At 43.9% G+C, this 23,044-nt stretch overlaps 2 protein-coding genes and 2 long non-coding RNA genes across 7 annotated transcripts; 2 read left to right on the forward strand and 2 right to left on the reverse strand.

Annotated features, from left to right (window-relative positions):
* Positions 1-2,526: 2,526 nt before the first annotated feature.
* Positions 2,527-4,644, reverse strand: LOC113446267 (transcription factor HES-5-like). Of its 3 annotated transcripts, none has more exons than XM_026715841.2 (4): positions 4,502-4,644; positions 4,141-4,321; positions 3,075-3,387; positions 2,527-2,998 (listed from the first exon to the last, which is right to left on the reverse strand). In XM_026715841.2, the coding sequence occupies exons 1-3, from the start codon at positions 4,565-4,567 to the stop codon at positions 3,134-3,136; spliced, it is 501 nt and encodes a 166-aa protein (XP_026571626.2). In that variant the 5' UTR covers positions 4,568-4,644; the 3' UTR covers positions 2,527-2,998; positions 3,075-3,133. The 3 variants fall into 3 exon arrangements, with proteins under 3 accessions (XP_026571626.2, XP_087770906.1, XP_026571625.2); XM_087914780.1 differs by having other exon boundaries at positions 3,075-3,390; XM_026715840.2 differs by having other exon boundaries at positions 2,527-3,390.
* Positions 4,645-9,023: 4,379 nt separating this feature from the next.
* LOC113446265 (transcription factor HES-5-like) lies at positions 9,024-15,126 on the forward strand. Of its 2 annotated transcripts, none has more exons than XM_087914779.1 (3): positions 9,024-9,150; positions 13,530-13,710; positions 14,662-15,126. In XM_087914779.1, exons 2-3 carry the CDS (start codon positions 13,554-13,556, stop codon positions 14,907-14,909), a joined length of 405 nt encoding a protein of 134 aa, XP_087770905.1. In that variant the 5' UTR covers positions 9,024-9,150; positions 13,530-13,553; the 3' UTR covers positions 14,910-15,126. The 2 variants fall into 2 exon arrangements, with proteins under 2 accessions (XP_087770905.1, XP_026571621.1); XM_026715836.2 differs by lacking the exon at positions 9,024-9,150 and adding an exon at positions 11,803-12,679.
* A 4,775-nt stretch (positions 15,127-19,901) lies between these two features.
* On the forward strand, positions 19,902-21,879 carry LOC113446290 (uncharacterized). The gene is made up of 3 exons (XR_003375455.2): positions 19,902-20,025; positions 20,172-20,296; positions 21,231-21,879. It is a non-coding gene; the product is annotated as an uncharacterized LOC113446290 (long non-coding RNA).
* On the reverse strand, positions 21,832-22,106 carry LOC148124453 (uncharacterized). Its single transcript, XR_015739852.1, has 2 exons — positions 21,982-22,106; positions 21,832-21,884 (listed from the first exon to the last, which is right to left on the reverse strand). It is a non-coding gene; the product is annotated as an uncharacterized LOC148124453 (long non-coding RNA).
* Positions 22,107-23,044: the final 938 nt, after the last annotated feature.

Genomic DNA, 23,044 nt, shown 5'->3' on the forward strand with positions numbered 1-23,044 from the left:
TACAATGACAATAAATTTATCTTATCTTATCTTGAAACCGGTTCCAACCAGCTCAGGAAATTTGATCTGGCTCTTTTTTTTTCATTCTTGTGTTTGTTACAGTTAGTCCTCGACCTACGGCTACGATGGAGCCCGGAATTGACGCCGCTAAGCGAGACGTTCTTCTGGCCACCTCTCTGCAAAGTGAATCACTTCTGTTTTTAAATCAGTGGTATGAATCCAGATTCCACCCCCGTGGACTTTCCTGGTCAGGAGGTTGCAAAAAAAAAAGGGCATCGCGTCACTAAATGAATTGTTGTAAGTTGAGAAACTACCTGTATTGTTTTTTTTGGGGGGAGGGGTTTGGGTGGTGGTGGTGGGGACTTTCTTATTCAGGGTGCAACGTGAGATGAGAATACAGTTTTGGTATTCAGGTATACTGCACTGAACAGCGGGTTGGGCTAAATGACCCCTAGGGTCCCTTCTGACTCAATGCTGCAAACAGCCAACTTTGGACTCGCCGACCTTACTTCATCCTCAAATCTTTGCCGAATGGAGCAGACAGGAGTTGGAAATTGAAGGCCACCCTTGCTGGCTGGGGAATTCTGGGAGTTGAAGTCCTATGCTGGCTGGGGAATACACACACACACACACACACACACACACACACACACACATATTTATTTTCTGGCTTTTCACTGGAAGCAAATCCAGACACGCATTCAACACTGAAATATGTGCCAGAAGGAAATTATATGTAGCGTGGTCAAACTTTGCATTCTTTCCTAGTGTTATTCATTCCTTGGAGGAAAAGGATGATAGAGGGGTGTAATTTCCCATCCATTTCTTCATCAGCGTCCTTTTTTTTTTAAATTTTAATGCTTAATTTTAGCACCCCGTCTGGATTTTCTATTATACTTTTCAATCAGCTTCTCCACCAGACTCATCTCTACAGGAAAAACATGTTCAACGTCTTTCCCCTTTTCCTGTCCCTCTTCCTCAAGGTTTTTTTTTTTCCCTCATCATCATTGGAAAAAATAGGAAAACCACTAGTATTTTCAAGGGAGCCATCCCCAAGGCCAGGATAGAAACAAAATTCAATTTATTTTATTTATATACTCCTTCGGCCGGTATCGCCGTCCCTCTACACACTGGTGCCTCGCTTAAAAACTGAAATTAAAATTCAACTCTTTTACCTTAACGGAGATGGTTAAATGCACTTTCTGCCTACGTTGTAGCTTTGCCTCAAAATCTTGGCTGAGATAACATTTCCTTTCCCGGCACTTCAGATAGCCGGGTAGAAAAAAAACAACAACGTTGCTGACACAGCAGGGAGAATTTTTTTGAATGCAAAAAAAATGGAGATTTCAGCTTCTTTCGTAGAAAACGGGCAATTTTGGTTTCCCCCTGCAGTTACTTCTGTTTTTAAAACTGTTTAGTTTAGTTTCATTTACTTCACTGTCGTTTCACCTCGTACAATGAAATCAAACACCATCTTCAGTGTAGATTATGACGATGAAAATAAACCCAAACACACATCCTTCACTTTCCATGCGTTGAATTGAAAATCCCTGATATGAACATTAAATTAAATTAAAATTAAAATCAGTAGAGCTTTTTCTCTGATGTTTGAATAACTCACAAAGCTTCCAGCAAACTTGGGGTGAGGGGGGAGTTTTAAAATTCAAAATATTCAGGGTATGTTCTCCCAGCGTGGCCTACCTCGCAGGGTTATTGTAAAAAGAGGGAGAAGGACACTGTCTGTGCGTTTTTTGAGGGAGGGCTGAAATTAAATCAGTGTAAGAGAAATGAAATTTTGCTTGCAGGTCTTTCATTCCACCTCTGGTCCCTAAAGGGCAGGAGTGAGACGCTGCAATTCCAGCCTTTTGCAAATACCAGTATAAATACTTAGATTTATAAATAAATATGAGATGAGATTCTGCCGAAACGTTGCTACAACTTTAAAAGCACAACTATAATGACGTGGGAAAATACCCGAACAAAGCTGAATACTAGATAGATAGATAGATAGATAGAGAGAGAGAGAGAGAGAGAGAGAGAGAGAGAGAGAGAGATGAGAGATGATAGAGATATATATATATAGATAGATAGATAGATAGATAGATAGATAGATAGATAGATAGATGATAGAGAGATAGAGAGATGAGAGATGAGATGTGTGTGTGAGAGAGAGAGATGATAGATAGATAGAGAGAGAGAGATGATGTACAGTATATATAGAGAGATGAGATGAGATGAGAGAGAGATGATAGATAGATAGATAGATAGACAGATAGATAGATAGATGATAGAGAGATAGAGAGATGAGAGATGAGATGATAGAGAGAGAGAGAGAGAGATGATGTACAGTATATAGAGAGAGATGAGATGAGAGAGAGAGAGATGATAGATAGATAGATAGATAGATAGATAGATAGATAGATAGATAGACAGATAGATAGATAGAATATTTATTTATAACTTCTTCCCTCCACCTATACACAGCACCCCAAAAAACGAAGCCCCAGAAACAAGAGACACGCGGGGTAGTTTTCACATCTGTATTTATTTTCTCGAACCAACCACATACACAGTATGCCAATTGCACAACCAACACCCCCAAATGAGACACAACAAGCCCTTGTCTCAAACGTCCAACTCCCCCCACCTCGCCCCCCCACCCCACCCCCGAAACGCAGGATCACCCTTACTTTCCAAATGTATGACATCCACGCATCAAGCAACCCTCTCTCTTTAATATAAAGCAAGATTTAGGGTTGCCTTACAGAGAGGTGAAAATTCACCCCTCACCCCTTTCGTCGCCCATTTCCTAGCGGGTGGCCAAGCTACCTTTCCCACCAGCTAAAACCTGGTTAAGCCAAACTAGGAGGGAAACCAGGTTCCTGACCCGCCTCATACTAGGAGGAGGCGCACCGTTTCCACCTGGGTTTTTTTCCCACTCGTCCCACTTCCCAACCTCATCTTCTCCGCTTCCCCTCCTGAGAATAAATAACGGGGTGTTTTTCCTCCCCTCCAGAGGGGGAGAGAGAGAGAAACCCCTTTTTCCAAACTTTCCAAAACCAAAAAGAAAGAAGGAGAAAGAGAGAGAAAGAGAGAGAGAGAGAGAAGGAGAGAAAGTCCTTCCACATCTTCATCATCGACTTGACTCCATCCATGGTCGCCAAAGAGAACAACAGTTCTTCTTGGGATTGGGTGGCTTCTTCCAGCGAGCAGCCAGCGAGGCGAAGGGAGACTCCAGCGTGGGCAGGGGGACGCGTTGAAAGTGGCACATCAGCTTCTTCTGGGTCTGGGGGTGCACTTTGTGAAGGAGCAGGAAGCGGGAGACTTCTCGGAGGCATCTGGCGTAGCCTTCTTGGAAATCCACTTCCTTCTCCTTGGGAGCAGGTCCTGCTGGGAAAAGAGGCGGGGGGGTGTTTCTGTCAAGCTTCTAGTCCCTTTGGAGTCCCCCCTTGGGGGCAACGTTTGATGCAGTTGATCTCCAGGGGAAGGGAGGGGGAGAAGGGTCCCCATTTTTCAGGCATTGGCTCAAAACTGGGTAAAGGGTCCCACAAATGGGACGAAGTTCTTGGTTTTCTTTTGGGACCCACGAGGGATGTTGAAAATGGGTTAAGGAGAAGGAGAAGAAGAAGAAGAAGAAGAAGAAGAAGAAGAAGAAGAAGAAGAAGAAGAAGAAGAAGAAGAAGAAGAAGAAGAAGAAGAAGAAGAAGAAGAAGAAGAAGAAGAAGAAGAAGAAGAAGAGTCGCAGAAAATTGGATAGGGCCACTCTAGAGAAAAGAAGGACTAGGGGTGACAGGATAGCAGTGTCCCAATATCTCAGGGGCTGCCCCAAAGAAGAGGGAGTCAAGCTCTTCTCCAAAGCCCCTGAAGGCAGGACAAGAAGCAATGGAGGGAAACTAATCCAGGAGAGAAGCAACCCGGAACTAACAGGGAATTTCCTGACAGTTCGAACAATTAACCAGGGGAACTCCTTCCCATCAGAAGCTGTGGGTGCTCCCAATACTGGAGGCTTTTAAGAAGAGACCAGACAGCCACTTGTCTGAGACGGCACACGATCTCCTGCTTGAGCAAGGGGGTCAGACTAGAAGACCCTCCGAGGTCCCTCCCCACCCTCTCCTGACAGATTTGGTGGATTGGACTCACCTGCGCCCTGCGCCCTGTTCTGATGCTTCAGGTAGCTGACGGCCATTTCTAGGATGTTGGCTTTCTCCAGCTTGGAACCGGCCTGCTGGACTCGCAGGTCTTTCTCCAGTAGCTGTTTGAGCTGCTCAATGCTGCTATTCATCCTGTCCCGGCGCATTTTTTCGATCATGGGTTTTCTCAGCTGCCAGAGAAGGAGGGAGGGAGAGAGAGAGAGAAAGAGAGAGAGAGAGAGAGAGAGAGAGAGAGAGAGAAAGGAGGCGCGTAAGGAAAAGCAGAATTAAACCCCGCTCAAAAAAATTCCTCCTTTTTCTATCAAAAAAAAAAAACTCAACAAAAACATTTTTGGGGATCCCTTACTTACTTTGTTTTTCTCCTTAGGGGTGAGCAGCCTCTTCTGGTCCACGAACATGAGGTTGGCAGGCGTCATTCTGGAAATTGGACCCGGGGGAAGCGGCGAGGGGGGAACCTAATAATAACCCTCCTGTTTGCAAACCCACAGCTTCCCCATCCTATATTTATACCCTGAATCCAGGGCGGTGAGTCTCTTCATTCTCGGAGTTTCCCACACTCCTCAGCCAATCAGGATCGAGCGGTAGGGGGAAAAAAAAAGAAGAAGAAGAAGAAGAAGTAAAGAACGGGGTAAATTAAAAAAAAAGAAAAAAGAGAGGGAGGAGAGGAAAAAAAAAAACCAACAACAACTCCAGGCTTGTTTTCCATGCTCCTGTCAGTGGTCAATAAAGCATAATGACCTTCTCTCTCTCTCTTTTTTTTTTTAAAAAAAGAGAGAGAGCGAGAGAGAGAGAGAGAGAGAGAGAGAGCAGGCAGGTGGAGACTCTTGAGATACGCCAAAAAATTAGGGATTAGGTCTTCCAAGCACAGTTGGGAGCTGGGAACGGTCCCCGAGAGGGATGGCCATCCTTCCTAAGGCGCACTTCGCGGCCATTTAAAAAAAAAAAATAGTTGAGATGACTGAAAGTGTGTTTTTTAAAATAAAATAAAATAAAGGCCCCCCAATAAATGTCCATATTTGGAAAAAAAGGCCTGCTGTGTTAGCTTTTGCAAACATGTTTTCTCTTTTCTTTCTTTCTTTCTTTCTTTCTTTCTTTCTTTCTTTCTTTCTTTCTTTCTTTCTTTCTTTCTTTCTTTGTTTTTCCTTCTTTCTTTCTTTTTGTTGTGCTTTTGTTTCTGCAGGGAAGCACAAGTCCCTGCAGGGAGAAAGCTAGCCATTCGGGGAGAAGGTGTGATTTTTAAAAAAATCTTGCATACATTCTTCTACAGAAGAGGCCGCTCAGCCAGGTGAAATTGTCTCAATCCGTGTGCCTGAGTTAGCAGGAAAGGGATTATTATTATTATTATTACTATTAACAAAAATAACAACATAATTAATAATAATAATTTGCCTGTGCCAGGTCCTTGGAAAGGACTCGATAGGCAGACAAAAATGCCAGACCCAGTCTGAACATGTGGCTGACTAATAATAATGATTAATAATAATACTAATATTATTAATAACAATAACAATAACAATAACAACAATAATTATTTGATACCTAGTATGCTGGCAGCTACCCATATCCACCATCAGTGCCAGTCAATGATATCTGTGATACATTTTAAGAATAGAATAGAAAGTAGAATAGAATAGAATAGAATAGAATATATGGAAATAGAATAGAATAGAATATATGGAAATAGAATAGAATAGAATTGAATAGTTAAGAATAGAATAGAATGGAATAGAATAGAATAAGAATAGGATAGGATAGGATAGAATAGAATAGAATAGAATAGAATAGAATAGAATAGAATAGGACAGGACAGAACAGAACAGGATAGAATAGAATAGAATAGAAGAATAGAATAGAATAGAATAGAATAGAATAGAATAGAACAGGATAGAATAGAATAGAGAATTCTTTATTGGCCAAGTGTGATAGGACACACAAGGAATTTGTCTTGGTGCAAATGCTCTTGGTGTCCATAAAAGAAAAGAGACATAAAAGAAAACAATTTAAATGTTCACTTGACTTGAGTTTCATGTTTAATGATTAAAAGAGAGAATAATAACAAATAGCAAATAATAATAAATAAAAATGATAATAATAATAATCATTGTCCATTGGAACACGTGGAATACATGGATATATTACAACATCTTTTTTGGTGGAGGGGTGAGGCACATGAAGGCCGATGCCAGCTGGCACTTGTGATTTGATGTTGTTGCATATTTAATCATAATTGATTAAACTTGTAGGCTTGTAGACAAGTCCCAGCGGGCTCTGGCCAGCCTCCAAGGAAATGCCCAAAAATTGGAAGAGAAGGATGAAACCGGCTTTCTGTGATTCTTCCATCCATCCATCTATCTATCTATCTATCTATCTATCTATCTATCTATCTATCTATCTATCTATCTATCTACCTATCTATCTATCTTTCTCTTGTTTCTATCTCTCCTTACGCTCCATTATACTCAGTCTGTTTTCCCAGGAGAGGCTTGGAAGTTTTACGAGGGGGAAAACGGGGAGGTTTCCTTCCCCCACGCAGCCTTTATTCCAGACTTTAGAAGACAAAGGTGGGAGATACACCGGCCATAAAGGCATAAAAAGCGGGTGCAATTTGCTCGTTTTTTGAGAGGCTCCTCTGAGTCACAGGCCCGTCCGAAATTTTAGCCGGCTGGGCGTGCAATTTTTAGTGCCTGGCTTGGCTTTGAAAAAGACATTCTTTGCCGCATGATTGCCAGATGTTTGGAGGGTGTTTTTTTTTTTTCTTTTTTCTTTTTTAAGGCACAAGCAAGATTTCAAAAGAGGGGATAGGAAAAGAAAAAACAACAACCAACCCCCAGAAACTTTTCGGCTTCTTTTCCCAGATGGGCTTCCCTCCTTTTCCCACTGAAGACAAAGCCAAGGCAAAGGAGTGGAACTAATGTGGCCTTTTGTGAACGGCACACGACGTTGTGTCAAGTGTGGGTGTCATTCAGGAAATGTGTGGGAAACACCGAGGATTTTCAAACCTCCCCAGCATGGAGGGTCTGAGCCGTGTGGAAGGGAAGCTGGGGGTTTTTTGGGGGGGGGTTGGGGATGAAGCCACTGGCGATTCCTCCAGAGCGTGGCTTCTGCCACGGAGGCCACGCCACTTAAAACAATGGAAGGGACCCAGGCCTTTTCAATCAATCAGAATAGAGCTGGAAGGGACCCCGGAGGTCTTCTAGTCTGACCCTCCCTGCTCAGGCAGCAAAACCTACGCCATGTCAGATAATTTTTTTTATCCTTCTCCCCATCTTCTTCATCTTCCTCCTCCTCCTCCTCTTCTTCCTCCTCTTCTTCCTCCTCCTCTTCTTCTTCTTCTTCCATCTCTTCTTCCTCCTCTTCTTCTTCCTCTTCCTCTTCTTCTTCCTCTTCTTCTTCCTCCTCCTCCTCTTCTTCTCTTCTCCTCCTTCTTCCTCCTCCTCTTCTTCTTCCTCTTCTTCTTCCTCCTCCTCTTCTTCCTCCTCCTCTTCTTCTTCCTCTTCCTCCTCCTCCTCTTCTTCTTCCTCTTCCTCTTCTTCTTCCTCTTCCTCCTCCTCCTCTTCTTCTTCCTCTTCCTCCTCCTCCTCTTCTTCTTCCTCTTCCTCCTCCTCCTCTTCTTCCTCCTCTTCTTCCTCTTCCTCCTCCTCCTCTTCTTCTTCCTCTTCCTCCTCCTCTCTTCTTCCTCTTCTTCTTCTTCCTCCTCTTCCTCCTCCTCTTCTTCTTCTTCTTCCTCTTCTCCTCTTCTTCCTCTTCCTCCTCCTCTCTTCTCCTCCTCCTCCTCTTCCCTCCTCCTCCTCTTCTTCCTCTTCCTCCTCCTCCTCCTTTCTTCTTCCTCCTCTTCCTCCTCCTCCTCCTCCTCCTTTCCCACCCAAACCCATTTCATCTTCTCCTTTCCCCCCCCACGTCTGCCAGGCTGCAGGCAGATGTGGGGGCCGCGAGGCCGGGACCGTCAGCTAAAGCTTCGGGGGGCCCGAGTTTCCCACACCGCAGCCGCCCCATTCAAGCCATTGAAGGCTGCCTGAGAACGGAAGTGTGCCTGGTTACAAGCCGAATTAGCGATGCTATTTGACTTTCCTTTGTGCCGGGGTGAGAATCGGGGCGGGGGGGGAGGCGGGGGGTGGGCAGGGCGGAACGCGTCCCTCGAAAGGACCATCTGCATTGCATTGACCGGCTCCAAAAGCCATTGATCACCAGGGGGGAGGGGGGCGCTCAAAAGAGGCTGGAGGAAAGCTGCTCTTTTGCCCCCCACTCCACCCCAACGCCACGGTGGAACATCTGGCCTGGGTTGGAGGCCAAGGGACGGAGGACGGAGGAGCGAGGGGCAGGGGGGGACGAGGAACAGGGGAGAGTTGGAAAGAATTGCAGATATTTGGAGGCGGGGGGGGGGCGGGAATTAAAGGATGCCCCCCACAGTTCTTTTGGGTGTTGTTTGAAGGCGTTTCGCTTCTCATCCCAGAAGCTTCTTCAATTCTTTCGTTTTTCTCTGAAGACGTTTCGCTTCTCATCCCAGAAGCTTCTTCAATTCTATTGTTTTTCTTTGAAGACGTTTCCCTTCTCATCCCAGAAGCTTCTTCAGTTCTTTGGCTGTTCTTTGAAGACGTTTCGCTTCTCATCCCAGAAGCTTCTTCAATTCTTTCGTTTTTCTCCGAAGACGTTTTGCTTCTCATCCCAGAAGCTTCTTCAGTTCTTTGGCTGTTCTTTGAAGACGTTTCACTTCTCATCCAAGAAGCTTCTTCAACTCTATTGTTTTTCTTTGAAGACGTTTCGCTTCTCATCCCAGAAGCTTCTTCGGCTCTGGCTGGATGGCGGGGAGCTGAAGAAGCTTCTCAGATGAGAAGCGAAACATCTTCAAAGAAAAACAAGGAAATCTTGGGAGGGGTAAAAGCACCTTTGGGTCAACCATGACCTCCGTAGACACGCGGCCATCCGAATCAGAACAGAGCCGGAAGGGACCTCAGAGATCCTCTAGTCCAGCCCCTGGCTCAAGCAGGAGACCCTGGACAGGGTGAGGAAGAGGAGGGCAATTTTAGTCTCCATTGGAAAGCCAACAGCCAGCAGCCCTGAGAAGTCCTCAAAGCAACCTGTTCCTTTTTGGGAGACCTAATTGATTCTTCCCATCGGGCACCAGTCTGTGCAGCAGGCTGGGCGGTTGCAGAGGGAGGGAGGTGGGGGAGAAAGAAAGGTCAGCTCTTTCCCACATCCCGGGGACCCTGCCCCACAAGCCCGGCCTTTGTTTCACCCACCGCCGGGGCTATTTACGTGCCAAAGAGCTCCCCTCCCTCCCAGCCCCCTCCCCAGCCAAAGCAGGAAATCATAAATCCCTCTTAGGCCCTGGAGGGACGGTCGTGGTGCTGGGGGGGCGGTGGGAATTTGCAGGAGGCAGGATAAAAAGGCCAGCGGGGGGGGCGTGTGTGGATTTGGGGAGGGGGAGTGAGGAAGAGGGGAACCCAGTCAAGAGACTGAGCTGCACCCAGAAGTTTTTTGGGGAGCGGGTGGATGGGTGGGAGCGACACGGGGAAGGGGGACATGAGGAGGGATGGAGGAGTGTGCAAAGTGGCCTCTGAGCTCTGGCAAGGGTCTTTCCCCCCACCCACCCACCCCGCCAGAGGTTGGCATGGCAAGGCTGACTTTGGGAGGTTGGCGCCGTGCCATAAGAAGGGATTGGACAACCACTTGTCTAGGGTATGGTCTAGGGTATCCTGCGTGAGCAGGAGGTTGGACTAGAAGACCTCCGAGGTCCCTTTCATTCATTTCATTTCATTTCTTCTATCCTATTCTTCATTTATTCTATTCTATCCTATCCTATTCTTTCTTTATTTCTTCTATCCTATTCTTCATTTCTTCTATCCTATTCTTCATTTCTTCTATCCTATTCTTCATTCGTTCTGTTTTATTCTTCATCTATCCTATTCTATTCATCTATCCTATCCTATTCTTCATTTACTCTATTCTATTCTTCATTTGTTCTATTCTATTCTTCATCTATCCTATCCTATCCTATCCTATCTATTCTATTCTATCCTATTTTATCCTATCCTATCTATTCTTCATCTATTCTATCCTATCCTATCTATTCTTCATTTATTCTATTCTATTCTATTCTATTCTATTCTATTCTATTCTATTCTATTCTATTCTATCCTATCCTATCCTATCTATTCTATTCTATCCTATTTTATCCTATCCTATCTATTCTTCATCTATTCTATCCTATCCTATCTATTCTTCATCTATCCTATCCTATCCTATCCTATCCTATCCTTCATTTATTCTCTTCTCTTCTCTTGGTATTGTGTGGGTTGGCACCAGGCCGCGGCAACTTTTCCCTTGCCCCTTTTCTGCCCACTTCCCTGATCATTAAACCAGCTTTGCCATCTTCTTTTGGGGTGGGGGTGGCAGCATGGAAAAAAAGAGACCCCCTGCTCCCACACAGCCTCTAAAATGGGGAGGGGGGATTTCTCTTTCTTCCTGCCATGTGTGTGTGTGTGCGTGTGTGTGTGTGTGTGTGTTTCCTTGGCGTCCAGTGCAGTTTCTCCACCACCACCACCCCCTTGCAAGGAACCACGTGTTGTTGTGTTGTTTGCAGCGGGCCATAAACGCTCCTCCTCCGTCAAAGGCCGGGTGGGTTTCAGCCTGTCTACCTTTCCCACACTCCCCCCTCGGGCATTCACACAATAGAAGTGTGCCTTGGCACAATCGGGGACATTAGTAACAGTGCTTGAACCTCAATGGTGGGCGGGAGGGAAGGACCGGTCCCCAAAGACCATCTGGTTAGTGGTGACAATCCCACATGGCCAATTGGGCCTGCTTTGATCTGCCTGCCCCCCGTCCTCCGTCCCTTTAAAAAATAAGTTTTTACGGCTTTTTCAGAAGCGTGGACTTCAACTCCCAGAATCCCCCACGGGGCTAGGGGATTCTGGGAGTTGAAGTCCACGCCTCTTAAAAGCGGCTGGGATTTTCCTGGAAGAGTGATAAGATACCAATAGAGGGGGAAATAATTGGGGGCAAAAAAATATCTGAACGCACAGAACTGAATAATAGACTGACAGTAGAAATTAAAGAAGAAGAAGAATCTGAATATTAGACGGTATGGGGTTTGTTTTATCAATGGATAGAAAATAGAATGAACTAAAAGAGATTAGATGTGTTCATAGAGCAATAAGAAGAATTACCCTAATGGGTATATTGGATTTCATTTATATTATATATGTGGGAATGTGACCGTTGTTATGTTGTTAAGATGAACAAGAAGAATATTATTAGTTATTTTATTTATTTACTCATTTATTTCATCACATGCTTACAATATAATAAAAATAGGATAGAGTAGAATAGAATAAATAAACAATAGAATAAATGAATAGTAGAATTAGAATAGAATAGAATAGAATAGAATAAATGAAGAGTAAAATAGATTACAATAGAATAAGAATAGAGTAGAGTAGAGTAGAGTAGAATAGAATAGAATAGAATAGAATAGAATAGAATAGAATAAATGAAGAGTAAAATAGATTACAATAGAATAAGAATAGAGTAGAGTAGAGTAGAGTAGAATAGAATAGAATAGAATAGAATAGAATAGAATAGAATAGAATAGAATAGAATAGAATAGAATAGAATAGAATAGAATTCTGCATTGGCCAAGTGTGATTGGACACACAAGGAATTTTTCTAGGGGCAAATGCTCTCAGCGCACATAAAAGAAAAGACGCATTCATCAAGAATCAAGAATCATCAGGTACAACCCTTAATAATAGTCATAGGGTTATACAGTACATGGAATGTAGTCATAGGGTACAAATTAGCAATCTAATCATACCAGGAAACAGTCGATATAAATCGTAAGGATACAAGCCACCAAGTTACAGTCATACAGTCACAAGTGGGAGGCGATGGGTGATAAGGAGTGATAAGAAGATTAACCGTAATATTACTACTACTATTACGATACTAATACTGTAATCGGACAGTGTTGAGGGAATTGACTTGAAAACTCCCGATATAGCACTAATATGGTCCTAGACCGTCATCAAAATATTTATATATCATTTTTTTTTTAAAAAAACTTGACTTTGTTTTTAAAGGAATGCTACTGATCCCAGATTGAGTGGGGGCTTCTCGGGAAAGGGGAAAGGGGGCTGTGTGCGTGTAGAGATGATTTCCCCCCCTCCCCGGGGGGATTCTGGCACTCTTGGCCATGGGTGGCTTCGAGTCAGGGCATTGAAAATCAGTCTAGCGTGGGCTAAACGGTGCCTCCCCCCCCCCGGCCCCCCCGGCTCCCACCACGAGCCTGGATTGGCCAGGCGGAGTGTGGGAAACGGCAACTTGTGTGAAACCCACAAGGTTTCCCCAGCCAGGGATGGGTATAAATAGAGGCAGGGCTGGGGAGGTTGCATCCAGCTGATAAGGCAACCCTTTCGTCCCCTGCTCTCTCTTGACTCGCCCCACCGACCGAGGAAATGGCCCCCGCTGGCAGCGTCGGATGCCACTTACCCCTGGAGGGAGAGAAGAGGCTGGCCAAGGAAAAAAACAAGGTAATTTGGAGGGTGTGGGCATGTGCCAGCTGCAAACCTGGGTGCTCCATCCCTGGAGGTTTTTAAAGAAGAGATTGGACAGCCGTTTGCCCGGAATGGGATACGGTTTCTTGCCTAAGGAGGGGGGTTGGACTAGAAGACCTCTGAGGTCCCCTTCCAGCTCTATTTCTGATTGATTGGTTGGCTGAAATGGTCTAGGGTCTCCTGCTTGAGCAGGGGGTTGGATTCAGCCTGCTGTGAAGAGGCAGGGAAAGAAAGAAAGAAAGAAAGAAAGAAAGAAAGAAAGAAAGAAAGAAAGAAAGAAAGAAAGAAAGAAAGAAAGAAACAAACTGCAAGGGGGAAAAAATGTCCAGTTGGAGCTCTCTAGAGAAGGATGCATGCCCAGTAGAATCATTGAAACAGAAGGCACCTCAGAGGTCATCCAATCCAACCCCCTGCCCAGATAACAGCTTGGTAGTTATCCTCTGTTTGAAGGCCTCCCTTTAAAAAAAAAGGACAGATAAATCTAAATTTGATTGCAAGAAACATAGTTTTTCTAAAGGGAGGAAAGTTTTTCCCCCTGTTTCCCTCAAAATCTCACAACTGCTGTTTTCTAGGTTTTGTGTTTAGCTTGAAGTTTTAATATTTCTTTTTCCTTCCTTCCTTCCTTCCTTCCTTCCTTCCTTCCTTCCTTCCTTCCTTCCTTCCTTCCTTCCTTCCTTCCTCCCTCCCTCCCTCCTCCTCCCTTCTCTTTCCTTCCTTCTTTCCTTTCCTCCCTCCTCTTCTCTTCTCTTCTCTTCTCTTCTCTTCTCTTCTCTTCTCTTCTCTCTTCTCTTCTCTTCTCTCTCTTCTCTTCTCTTTTCTCTCACAGCTGAGGAAACCAGTCGTGGAGAAAATGCGCCGTGACCGAATTAACAGCAGCATCGACCAGCTAAAAGTTTTGCTGGAGAGGGAATTCCAGTGCCATCAACCTAACACCAAGTTGGAAAAAGCTGACATTTTAGAAACCGCCGTCAGTTATTTGAAGAAACAGTGTCAGGTGCAGGAATCAGGTAAATGCAAAGCCAAGACTGACATCTAAGTCAAGGCCCAGTCTTTCTGATTAGATGCACAGTATATAAGTGAGAAGGGAAGGCGGGAAAGTTGTGCTTTTAAATTTCTGGTGGGATTATAGAATCCTCCTTTTGTAATCGGGGTTATAAAAGAAACTTCTTCTTACAATCTTGTAAGAAACGAGATGGGTGGCCAAGTGAATGTCATTAATAATAACAATAATTCCTGGCGAGGAAGTGAGGGGGTTTTGTGCTTTGCTGCGGTTTGAGCTTTGGAAATGTTCCTTTTGAGGTTTCATTTGTTGGAAGACCTTGCAAACCAAGCTTGCAAAAGAAACAGAGGTAGATATATTTGTGGACCAAACACAATAAGATAAGGAGGAATCTGTGAGGCTTTCAGCCTAGTTTTTATACACTCTTATTTAAAAGCATCCTTTACTTTCCCTGAACTTAAAAAACGCATCCAATCCCTGAATCGGAAACTCGGTTAAGGCCAAACCACAAAATGAAAGCCATTATATAGATCCAGAAGCCAGGTTTCGACTTATTAAACGTGTGCAAGCCACTATCAATCCATTCTCCTTCCTGCCTACCTCGCAAAGCTGTTGGGACAGTCCTGGAGGGCAAAATATGGCCTCTTTCTTTTGACCCAACTGAACAGTCATCATCTTCTGTTTAAAGACCCCGTAATCCCTTGCAGGGGTGGAGTCTTGTTGCAACTGAATGGAGCTGAGTGTTTTACTGGCCAGATGCCCTTCCTGTCACCAGGGCGGGAGTTTTATTCAGCAGAATATATTCTCATCATGCCCAGAGAGAGAGAGAAATAGGATCGAACTCAGCCTCTAGGCCACCTCTGAGCAAATTGACAAATACAACGAGAATATTTGCAAAGCTTTTCTCTCGCCTCCAAGCGGGCGATTGACTGTGGTCCATCTTGTCTTGTCTTTCCAGGCGGGAGAAACCCCGAGTTCGATTTCCACACGGGTTACCTGCGCTGTTTACGGGAAGCCTTCTCTTTCCTCTCCTTCTGCCAGTCCAAGAGGGAGACCCAAGCGCGGCTCATCAGACACTTCTGCAACATTCACACCCTCTCCGACGCTGACGCCTTCTCCCTCCTCTCATCTCCTGCGCCCAAGAAGCCGCCGGCGGAAAAGAGGCCCACCCTGGCGGCCTCAGCCTTCATCTGGAGGCCGTGGTAGAGCAGGCGCCATGAGAACCGTCAACCCGCGGAACAGATGTCGCCCCGCGGAAGCTGTGGGAGCGCCACCATTGAAGGCCTTCAAGAAGAGACTGGACTGCCATTGGCCAGAAATGGTGTAGGGGGCTTCCGCTTGGGCGGAAGGGGGGGTTGGACTAGATGACCTATAAGGTCCCTTCCAACTCTGATTATCGGTTATCTGTTACCTGAAGACACCCACCCACCCAAGACCGTCTCACTCCCAGTTAGGAAACGGGGGTTTCCAGCCGGGTGGGCTTTTTTTTAATACCCCCTGTTGCTGAGCGTGTTTTTCTTTTCCTTCATAGTGAAGGGATGAGTTCTGCAGGAACAGAGAGAGAGATACACTGAGATATATATATATATATATATATATATATATATATATATATATATATATATATATATATATATATTTATATATATATATATATATATATATATATATATATATATATATATATATATATTTGTTTATATACACATACATATACATACACACACACACACACACATACCTTTTATATATATATATATACACACACACACACAGCCCCGAGGCTGTATCAAACCCATTTAGGGTTTAGAGGCTGGTGGGGCTTCTCAGATCTGGAAGCTGTTTTACAAAGAGGAGCGTCTGGAAGACTGTGGGACTCTCTGAGAAGGTGATGTCCTTCGGAAAGAAGGGGGCTTTTGGGTGGGGGGGTGTTTAAAGGAGTAGTTTGTATCAAAAAAGCTGACCTCCTCTTTCTTTACCTTCCTTCCTTCCTTTTTCTTTCCTCCCTCCCTCGCTTCTCTTGCTTTTTATTCCTTGCTGTTTTCCTTCTTTCTGTCCTTCCTCTCCCCCACTCTCTCTTTATTTCCTTCCCTCCTCCCTCCCTTCCTCCTTCCCTCCTTCCCTCCCTCCCCCTAACCCTCCCCCCTTCCCATTTTTAAGGGACCCTCGCCCTGCAAATCCAGTACTCCCTCGGGAGATGGACTTTATAATATTTCTTTCATTTTTGTCAGAAATCTGCTCGCCTTTTGTGAAGGCTCTGGTGACTTATGTACCTTTAATAAAGAGAAAGATTTCATGGAAGTGACCGGCCAGAGAACTTTGTATCAATGGATGATGCTTTCAGATTATTGCTGTCATTTAAATTCCTCTGATGCCAATTAAATATATGCCAGTTAAATAGATGTGTGTGTGTGTGTGTGTATGTGTGTATGTAAAGACATACACACATGCGTGTTTTTACATCTCTGTGGGTGAATTCTTCCTTTCAGATTGCAGAATAGTTCATCACACAAATACAAAACACAAAAGGGAGCTGTCCTTGGGATGCAATTATAAGAGGGGGTTGTGGTTTTCTGGGTAAACTGCTCCTGTACACGGCAGCTCCATTGCTAGAGCAAAGCCACTGCTTTTCCATTCAGTTTTGTTTCTTGCAAAAGCCCAAGATGTCGACTTCCAATGAAATCAGTTCACACCTCCTTTTTCCCAGATCCCTAACCTTGAAAATCCTTTTTTTTAAAAAAAAAAATCAATTCTAGCTGCCAAGTTGGATGTAAGGTTACCAAAAAAAAAAAACCTTTAATTTGTTGATGGCAATAATGTATGGAGCGCTATGCCGTGCGTTTCTTAGCTTGGGATCTCTGTTTAAGGCTGGGTTGACTTTAAACTATTGCAATTATTTCTTATCCATTCTTGGGAGGTGCCAAACACACACCCCCCCCCAAAAAAAATTGTGTTATGGGGCAGCTAAGGAAAACTAGGGGTCCAGTTAAACAGAGGAATGAAGAATCATTGATCCAATCAAACATCATGAGCTAATTTCACCAATCACATCTTGAGGTCATAAATTCCTGAGTGAAATTGTAGAATCGCTGAATTATAACATGTGAAGTTATCAAAAATAACCAACATGGATCCTTGCCAAATTTAATATGCTGAGGCATATTAAATCGCATCCATTTTAAGAGGTGTGGACTTCAACTCCCAGAATTCCCCAGCCAGCATGGGGAATTCTGGGAGCTGAAGTCCACACATCTTTAAAGAGGTTAAGGAAATACGATTAAGTGAAGGCATTAAATTGTTGCTGATCTGCTTAAGAATGCTCCTTTTTCCTGGGGTTCCCGCGGGGGCGGGGAGAATAGGATCTTTATGACGTTGACCCCTTCCGCCCTTGGAGGCCCTTCTGGACAATAGCCCCTATTAACCCCCAGCCTGGCCCACTCACCCCATTGTCTACCGGGGCATTTCCCACCCTTTGGGCAAAGCCTTGAAAATGTTCAAAAGGGAACCAAAGAAACGTGCCAAGGGTTGCCATTCAGCCCAGGCGAAAGCAGGTCTGGGCGGATCAAGCTGTTTTCTCTGAAGTCCCTTTGGAAAAATCTGGGAACAGCCCCCCCCCCCTCCCCTAAATCTCTCTCTCTCTCTCTCATCTATATCTATCTATCAATCATCTATCTATCATTTATCTATCTATATCTATATCATGTCTCATCTTATCTATCTATCTATCTATCTATCTATCTATCTATCTATCTATCTATCTACCTACCTACCTACCTACCTACCTATATCTATCATATATCTATCTATCTAATCTATCATATATCTATCTCTCTGTATCTATATCTATCTTTCATCTATCTATCATCTATTTATCTACCTCTATCTCTATCTATCTATCTATCTAGCTAGCTATCTAGCTATCTATCTATCTATACTTATATTTCTATCTATCATCTATCTATCTCTATCTATCTAGCTATCATCTCTCTCTCTTTATATATATAATCTATCTATCTCTCATCTACCTCTATATATCTATATCTATCTATCTCTCATCTAAATCTATCATCTATCTCTTTATATCTTTAATCTATCAATCTCTCATCTATATCTACAGTATATATCTTATCTATCTATCTATCTATCTATCTATCTATCTATCTATCTATCTATCTATCTATCTATCTATCTATCTATCTATCTGTATCTATATATCTATATATGTATCTATCTATCTCTCATCCATCATCTATTTTTCTATCTCTATCTTTAACTATCATCTATCTATCTATCTACTATCTATCTACTATCTATCTATCTATCTATCTATCTATCTATCTATCTATCTATTCATAGAAAAGCATCCCAGATCGATGTCTTTTGGAAACTTAAAACTCTTTTATCCTTATTATCATTTTTTGGCACAACGTATTGATCCCAAACACTCCCTATATTTATTTCTACGATCCCTCCTTCCTCTTCCCTCCCTCTCTCTCCTCCTTTCTGGCCTCTCCTTAACCTACAGATTAAATATATATATATATATATATTAAAATTAAAGGGGGATTTCCCCACCCCCGCCCCCTCCCCAGGCTGGGTCAGAGAAGTGTGGTGCCCATGGCCAGTGCCTCCATCTCCAAGGGGCGACTCCAAGGGGGCCAGGACCTGATGCTTGGCTGGTGGTGTGACCCGATAGAAGTTCTTTTTCCCACACCGCGGCTCATTCATGGGATTAAAAGGCCCAACAAAGGACATGAGCTGGGAGCATCTGGCCTGCAGGGATCCGATTTGGGAGGGGAGAAGGGCGGGGGGAGATATAGAGATGTATGTACTTTGCTGGCAAGCTTTTGAGCCACACAGGACGCTTGGTGGCGGAACCCGCCATTCTTTGAAGCAGGGATATATTATTGTGATCGTCGCAGCCTCCCTGCGGCCGCACGATCAAAACTCAGTCTGACTCGTATTTATGACAGTGGCGGGATCCCCTTACGACGATGGAGAAAGCCAGATTCACTCCATGGCCAGGGGCTGGGGATGAAATTGATCGGCTGTCAGGATTTACTTCACTGCTGTGGCCGAGGCAAAGCTCACTTAAGTGATGTCTCACTTAGCAGCAGAACTGTTGGGGGGGCTTGATGGCCGGTTGTTAGCCGAGGATTACCAGCATGCACAGACCGCCCCGGGGAGTGGGGAGAGAATAAAAATTGAAATATTTCCTCCTTCAGAATTGCTTTTGGCCAAATTCGCCACCCTCTTTCCGATTTGCAGGTTTTGACAGCCAATATTTTCCCCACATAGACATTTCTCCCCTTTCAAAACTCACGTTTTCTTATTTAAAAAAAGGAAAAAGGGAAGGTCATTTATTTACAGAAGGTTAACAGAGTTGGAAGGGACCTAGTAGATCATCTAGTCCAACCCTCCACCCCACCCCCTGCCCAAGCAGTGGGCATTAAAAGCATTTCTGACAGATGGCAGTCCAGTCTCTTCTTGAAATGTAAACTTAAACCCTTTCTTCTCATGCCAACAAAAAATAGGGTACAGCCAAATACACTTATTTACAGATTAACAGAGTTGGAAGGGACCTGGTAGGTCATCTAGCCCAACCCACCCACAGACCCATCCAAGCAGGAGACCTTAACGCCATTTCTGACAGATGGCAGTCCAGTCTCTTCTTGAAATTTAAACTTATATTTGTGGTCATCCTGACTAGTGGCTGGTCAGAGTCTAATCTGGAATTTAAGCCCAAATTCTCAGGTCGTGGAGGCAACGTGCCACAGAAGTGAGCCTTTCCAAGTTAATTTTTGGGGGTTGGGGGGGTGCTTGATAACCCCCCAAATACCTCTCCAATGTCAAGCTCCCACAATCCCATCATAATAGCCCAGGCTATTTCCCACGGTTTGTTTGTTTCTTTCTTTCTTTCTTTCTTTCTTTCTTTCTTTCTTTCTTTCTTTCTTTCTTTCTTTCTTTCTTTCTTTCTTTCTTTCTTTCTTTTCCCCTCGATCTTTTGGAGCCCTTCTTGTTATTCAGAGCGAGACCACCTGTTCCTTGGGGATCTGGCTATTGTCTGGCGTCGATTCACAGTTAATTTACCATCCCATAATAGACGAGCTGGCCATTGTCCCCGGGACAAGGGTGAGGATTGGACCAGAGTGTGGGAAACGCCAAGGCTGGTCGAACCCAGGCTTTTGAATGCCACCGCCGGGGTATAAAGAGACGCTCTCCGTTTCCCCCACCGCACTTAACAAGCCAGGGATTGGCTTGGAATGCTGGCTTGTGCAGGCTGCGCAGCCTTCTCCCAGGACACCCCAAAGGAAAAGAGCCTGTAAGTATCTTATTTATTTATTTTTCCCTCCTTTTTTTTCCATCTGGAATCTGAGTTTGACTTCTGACGTGGATTCAGAAGGGAAGAGAGAGAGAGAGACAGTGGGGTCTAATTTTTCTCCCTGTGCTTCTTTCTGGCGCTGCAAGTAGCCAGGATGGATGAAGGGAAACCATGATGACACAGAAGCCAGCATGGGAAAGAAGGATGACAAAACGACTTCTGCAGACACCACTTTGAATCTGAGAGGCTGAGCCCCCAAAATACAGCCATGGTGAGTGTACACCTGATTATTTCTTCTCCTTCCTTCCTTCCTTCCTTCCTTCCTTCCTTCCTTCCTTCCTTCCTTCCTTCCTTCCTTCCTTCCTTCCTTCTTTCCCCCTCTCTTTCTCCTTCCTTTGCTCTCCTTTCTTCTTCCCTTCTCCTTCTTTCTCAAAACTAGGACATTGCTTCTCTTGAAGTCCCATTCTGGGATCAATATTTATTTATTTTATTTATTTGTCAAACAATTATAAGATACATAATATTGCCGAAAGGCTGAATTTGGGGCGTCCGCCTGCTCACCAAACTGTGGCCTGACCTGTCACGCCTTATTCTCTTACGGATCGCGATTGCAAGGCCACTCAAACCTCAACAGTTGTACGCAACCTACAAACACATCTCAACAAAAGCTACCCCAGTTCAAATCCTAAAATCAGACAGCAAAGAAAAGAGCCAGATAAAGTTATGTGTGAAGTCCGATAAAGTTATGTGTGAAGCCTGCTTTACCCTCAACCAACTCCCTGTTAAGGAGGAATCGACTTGAATTCCAAAGGTTCGTGATTCATAGTCCACAAGCCAGACTTTTAAACAAACTTAGTTATGGCTGCAAATTGGACCTGAGAAAACCTACCTGGTCGGATCTACCCAACGAGCTTGATCGGGTTGCATGACAGCCGAAAAATTGGCTATCTTGGTTTGGGTAGCTATTTTCCCCATGATTGAGGACACTGTGGAAATCCAAACCAGGTTAAAGGTGTTGTGCGAATGCAGCCCAAGGACATAAGAGTCGAGACAGGGCAAAAGGAGCTTCTTTCTAACAGATAATCAGGGTTGGAAGGGACATAAAAGGTCATCTAGTCCAACCCCCCAATAACTAAGTCCTTTGTTACCTGTCCCAGAATCACTTCTTTAAAGTCTTTTTTAAAATCTTTTTTCTTTTTTTGCAGGAAGAACATTTTCTACCCGAAACCAGGAGGGCAGAATCTTCTCAGCAAGGAATTTGCAGATCCCAGCTCTCCGCTCGACCGAGTCTTAAATCTTTGCCTCAATCTTACGGCGATGCTTATCAAGAATACAGCGGCTTCTCCAGAAGGGACCAACTCAGAAGGAGAACATCAAGGCTGGAAGGCTTTTTGGACTGAAGGAGTGGGTGGGATTTTCTTGGACCCCTGTCAGAAAATCCATTTTCGTTTTTTGTTTTTTTTTGCTGGATTTAGCAAAGATACGAGCAGTTCCGTTGGCCTTAACTGTGCCTGGCTAGTATGAATCGGGGTTATAGGTTTTGGGGTTTTTTTCCCCCATTCTTTAGTATGTCTGGTAAACCCAGGGGTTGAAATTAAAATGTCAGGATTAAGCTTTCGTCCTTCATTTCCGTTTTCCTCCCTCTCTTCCTCCCTTCCCATTTCCTTCCTTCCTTTCCTATTTTCCTTCTTCCCTTCCTTCCTCCTTCCCCTTCCATCTCCTCCCTCCCTTCTGCTTCCTCCCTCCCACTCTTCCTCCCTCCCCCTCTCCTTCCTTCCCATCTCTCCTTCCTTCTTCCCTTCCTCCATCCCTCTCTCCTTCTTCTCTCCCTTCTTCCCCCCTCTCCTTCCTTCCTGTCTCTCCTCCCTCCCTCCTTCTTTCCTTCCTTCTTTCCTTCCTCATTTCCTTCCTTCTATATCTTAGCATTTAGGGAAGCTTGTTTCAAAGTTCTATGACATTTTTCTATCCTATTTCTCTGCCAAGAGGGTTCATTCTATATTGCAATGCAATATTTCAAGGCCATTCTCGGAAATGGCTTGGCTTCCGAAAAGGGAGTGCTTGTGTTCACAGTTGAACAAAGGCCTTTAATAAAGGCTCGTGTTAAGTTGTGCGTCCTTATAGGAACTAGGGTAACAGCCCCATGGTTTGGTTTGCTTCAAGGGTTTTTAAGGGTGGTGTGTGTACATTCCAGTCATTCTTTTCTCTCTCTCTCTCTCTCTCTGTGTGTGTGTGTGTGTATAGATGCACTTGTGTTACAGAGTCCTTACAGGACGAAAATGTCGTTGATGTGAATATGCATTGAAATTTGTACCCTGGTATCAGGGGGCACAATTGAAGCTTTTACACAATAACGAGGAAGAGGAAAATAAATAAATAAAAATACGTTTTTCATCCATCTCACTGCATCCAAGTGTCTTCTTCCGAATAGGATAAGCATGGGGGTTGGACTAGAAGACCTCCAAGGTCCCTTCCAACTGTTATTTTGTTTTGAATGGGTGCGAGACTCCTTAGCTGCGTGGAGAATGTAGCCAATTGTGGTTTGATGGAGAAATCACTTAAGCAATCATGGCTTAGAGTGTCGTAAAAACAGCTATTCTGTCCGGTGCTGTTTATCCCCAAGTTTTAGAATTAATTTAGAATTATCGATCTGTTGATTGCATTTGTACACTGCATTTCTACCTCGGTTGGTATAAGGTTGCGGAGGAACAAAACACTGTTGTTTTTAATTAAATTAATTTATTACAGTTTATGGAAAGGTTTCTGTTTGTAGATTGCTTGGCATTTAAAAAAAAATGAAAAAAATGAAATATAACCCCAATAAAAAATGACAAACTTATACTATCAGGTTTGTAGCCAGCCAACCGGCGAAGACCTCTTTCCATTCCATACTTATGACAGTTTCTGATGAAATTCAATGAATCAGGAGAACAGAGAAGAAAGAGCTTAGATGAATTTTAAAAAATGCTTAAAAACAAAGGTTTTTTAAAAGATGTTTTAAAAACAATAGACATATAACAAG

The sequence above is a fragment of the Pseudonaja textilis genome, chromosome 18 (genome assembly GCF_049901715.1).
Source record: "Pseudonaja textilis isolate UNSWEBS1 chromosome 18, rPseTex1.2, whole genome shotgun sequence".
Taxonomy (NCBI): Eukaryota; Metazoa; Chordata; class Lepidosauria; order Squamata; family Elapidae; genus Pseudonaja; species Pseudonaja textilis.

Bases quoted from the DNA above. Each gene is read 5' to 3' on its own strand.
- LOC113446265 (XM_026715836.2), top strand. From the start codon at position 12,605: ATGGCCCCCGCTGGCAGCGTCGGATGCCACTTACCCCTGGAGGGAGAG. The intron at 12,680-13,529 runs GTAATTTGGAGG...TTTCTCTCACAG, and splicing joins TGGCCAAGGAAAAAAACAAG to CTGAGGAAACCAGTCGTGGA. The intron at 13,711-14,661 runs GTAAATGCAAAG...TTGTCTTTCCAG, and splicing joins GTGTCAGGTGCAGGAATCAG to GCGGGAGAAACCCCGAGTTC.
- LOC113446267 (XM_087914780.1), bottom strand. From the start codon at position 4,567: ATGACGCCTGCCAACCTCATGTTCGTGGACCAGAAGAGGCTGCTCACC. The intron at 4,322-4,501 runs GTAAGTAAGGGA...CTTCTCTGGCAG, and splicing joins CCCCTAAGGAGAAAAACAAA to CTGAGAAAACCCATGATCGA. The intron at 3,391-4,140 runs GTGAGTCCAATC...CTCTTTTCCCAG, and splicing joins GAACAGGGCGCAGGGCGCAG to CAGGACCTGCTCCCAAGGAG.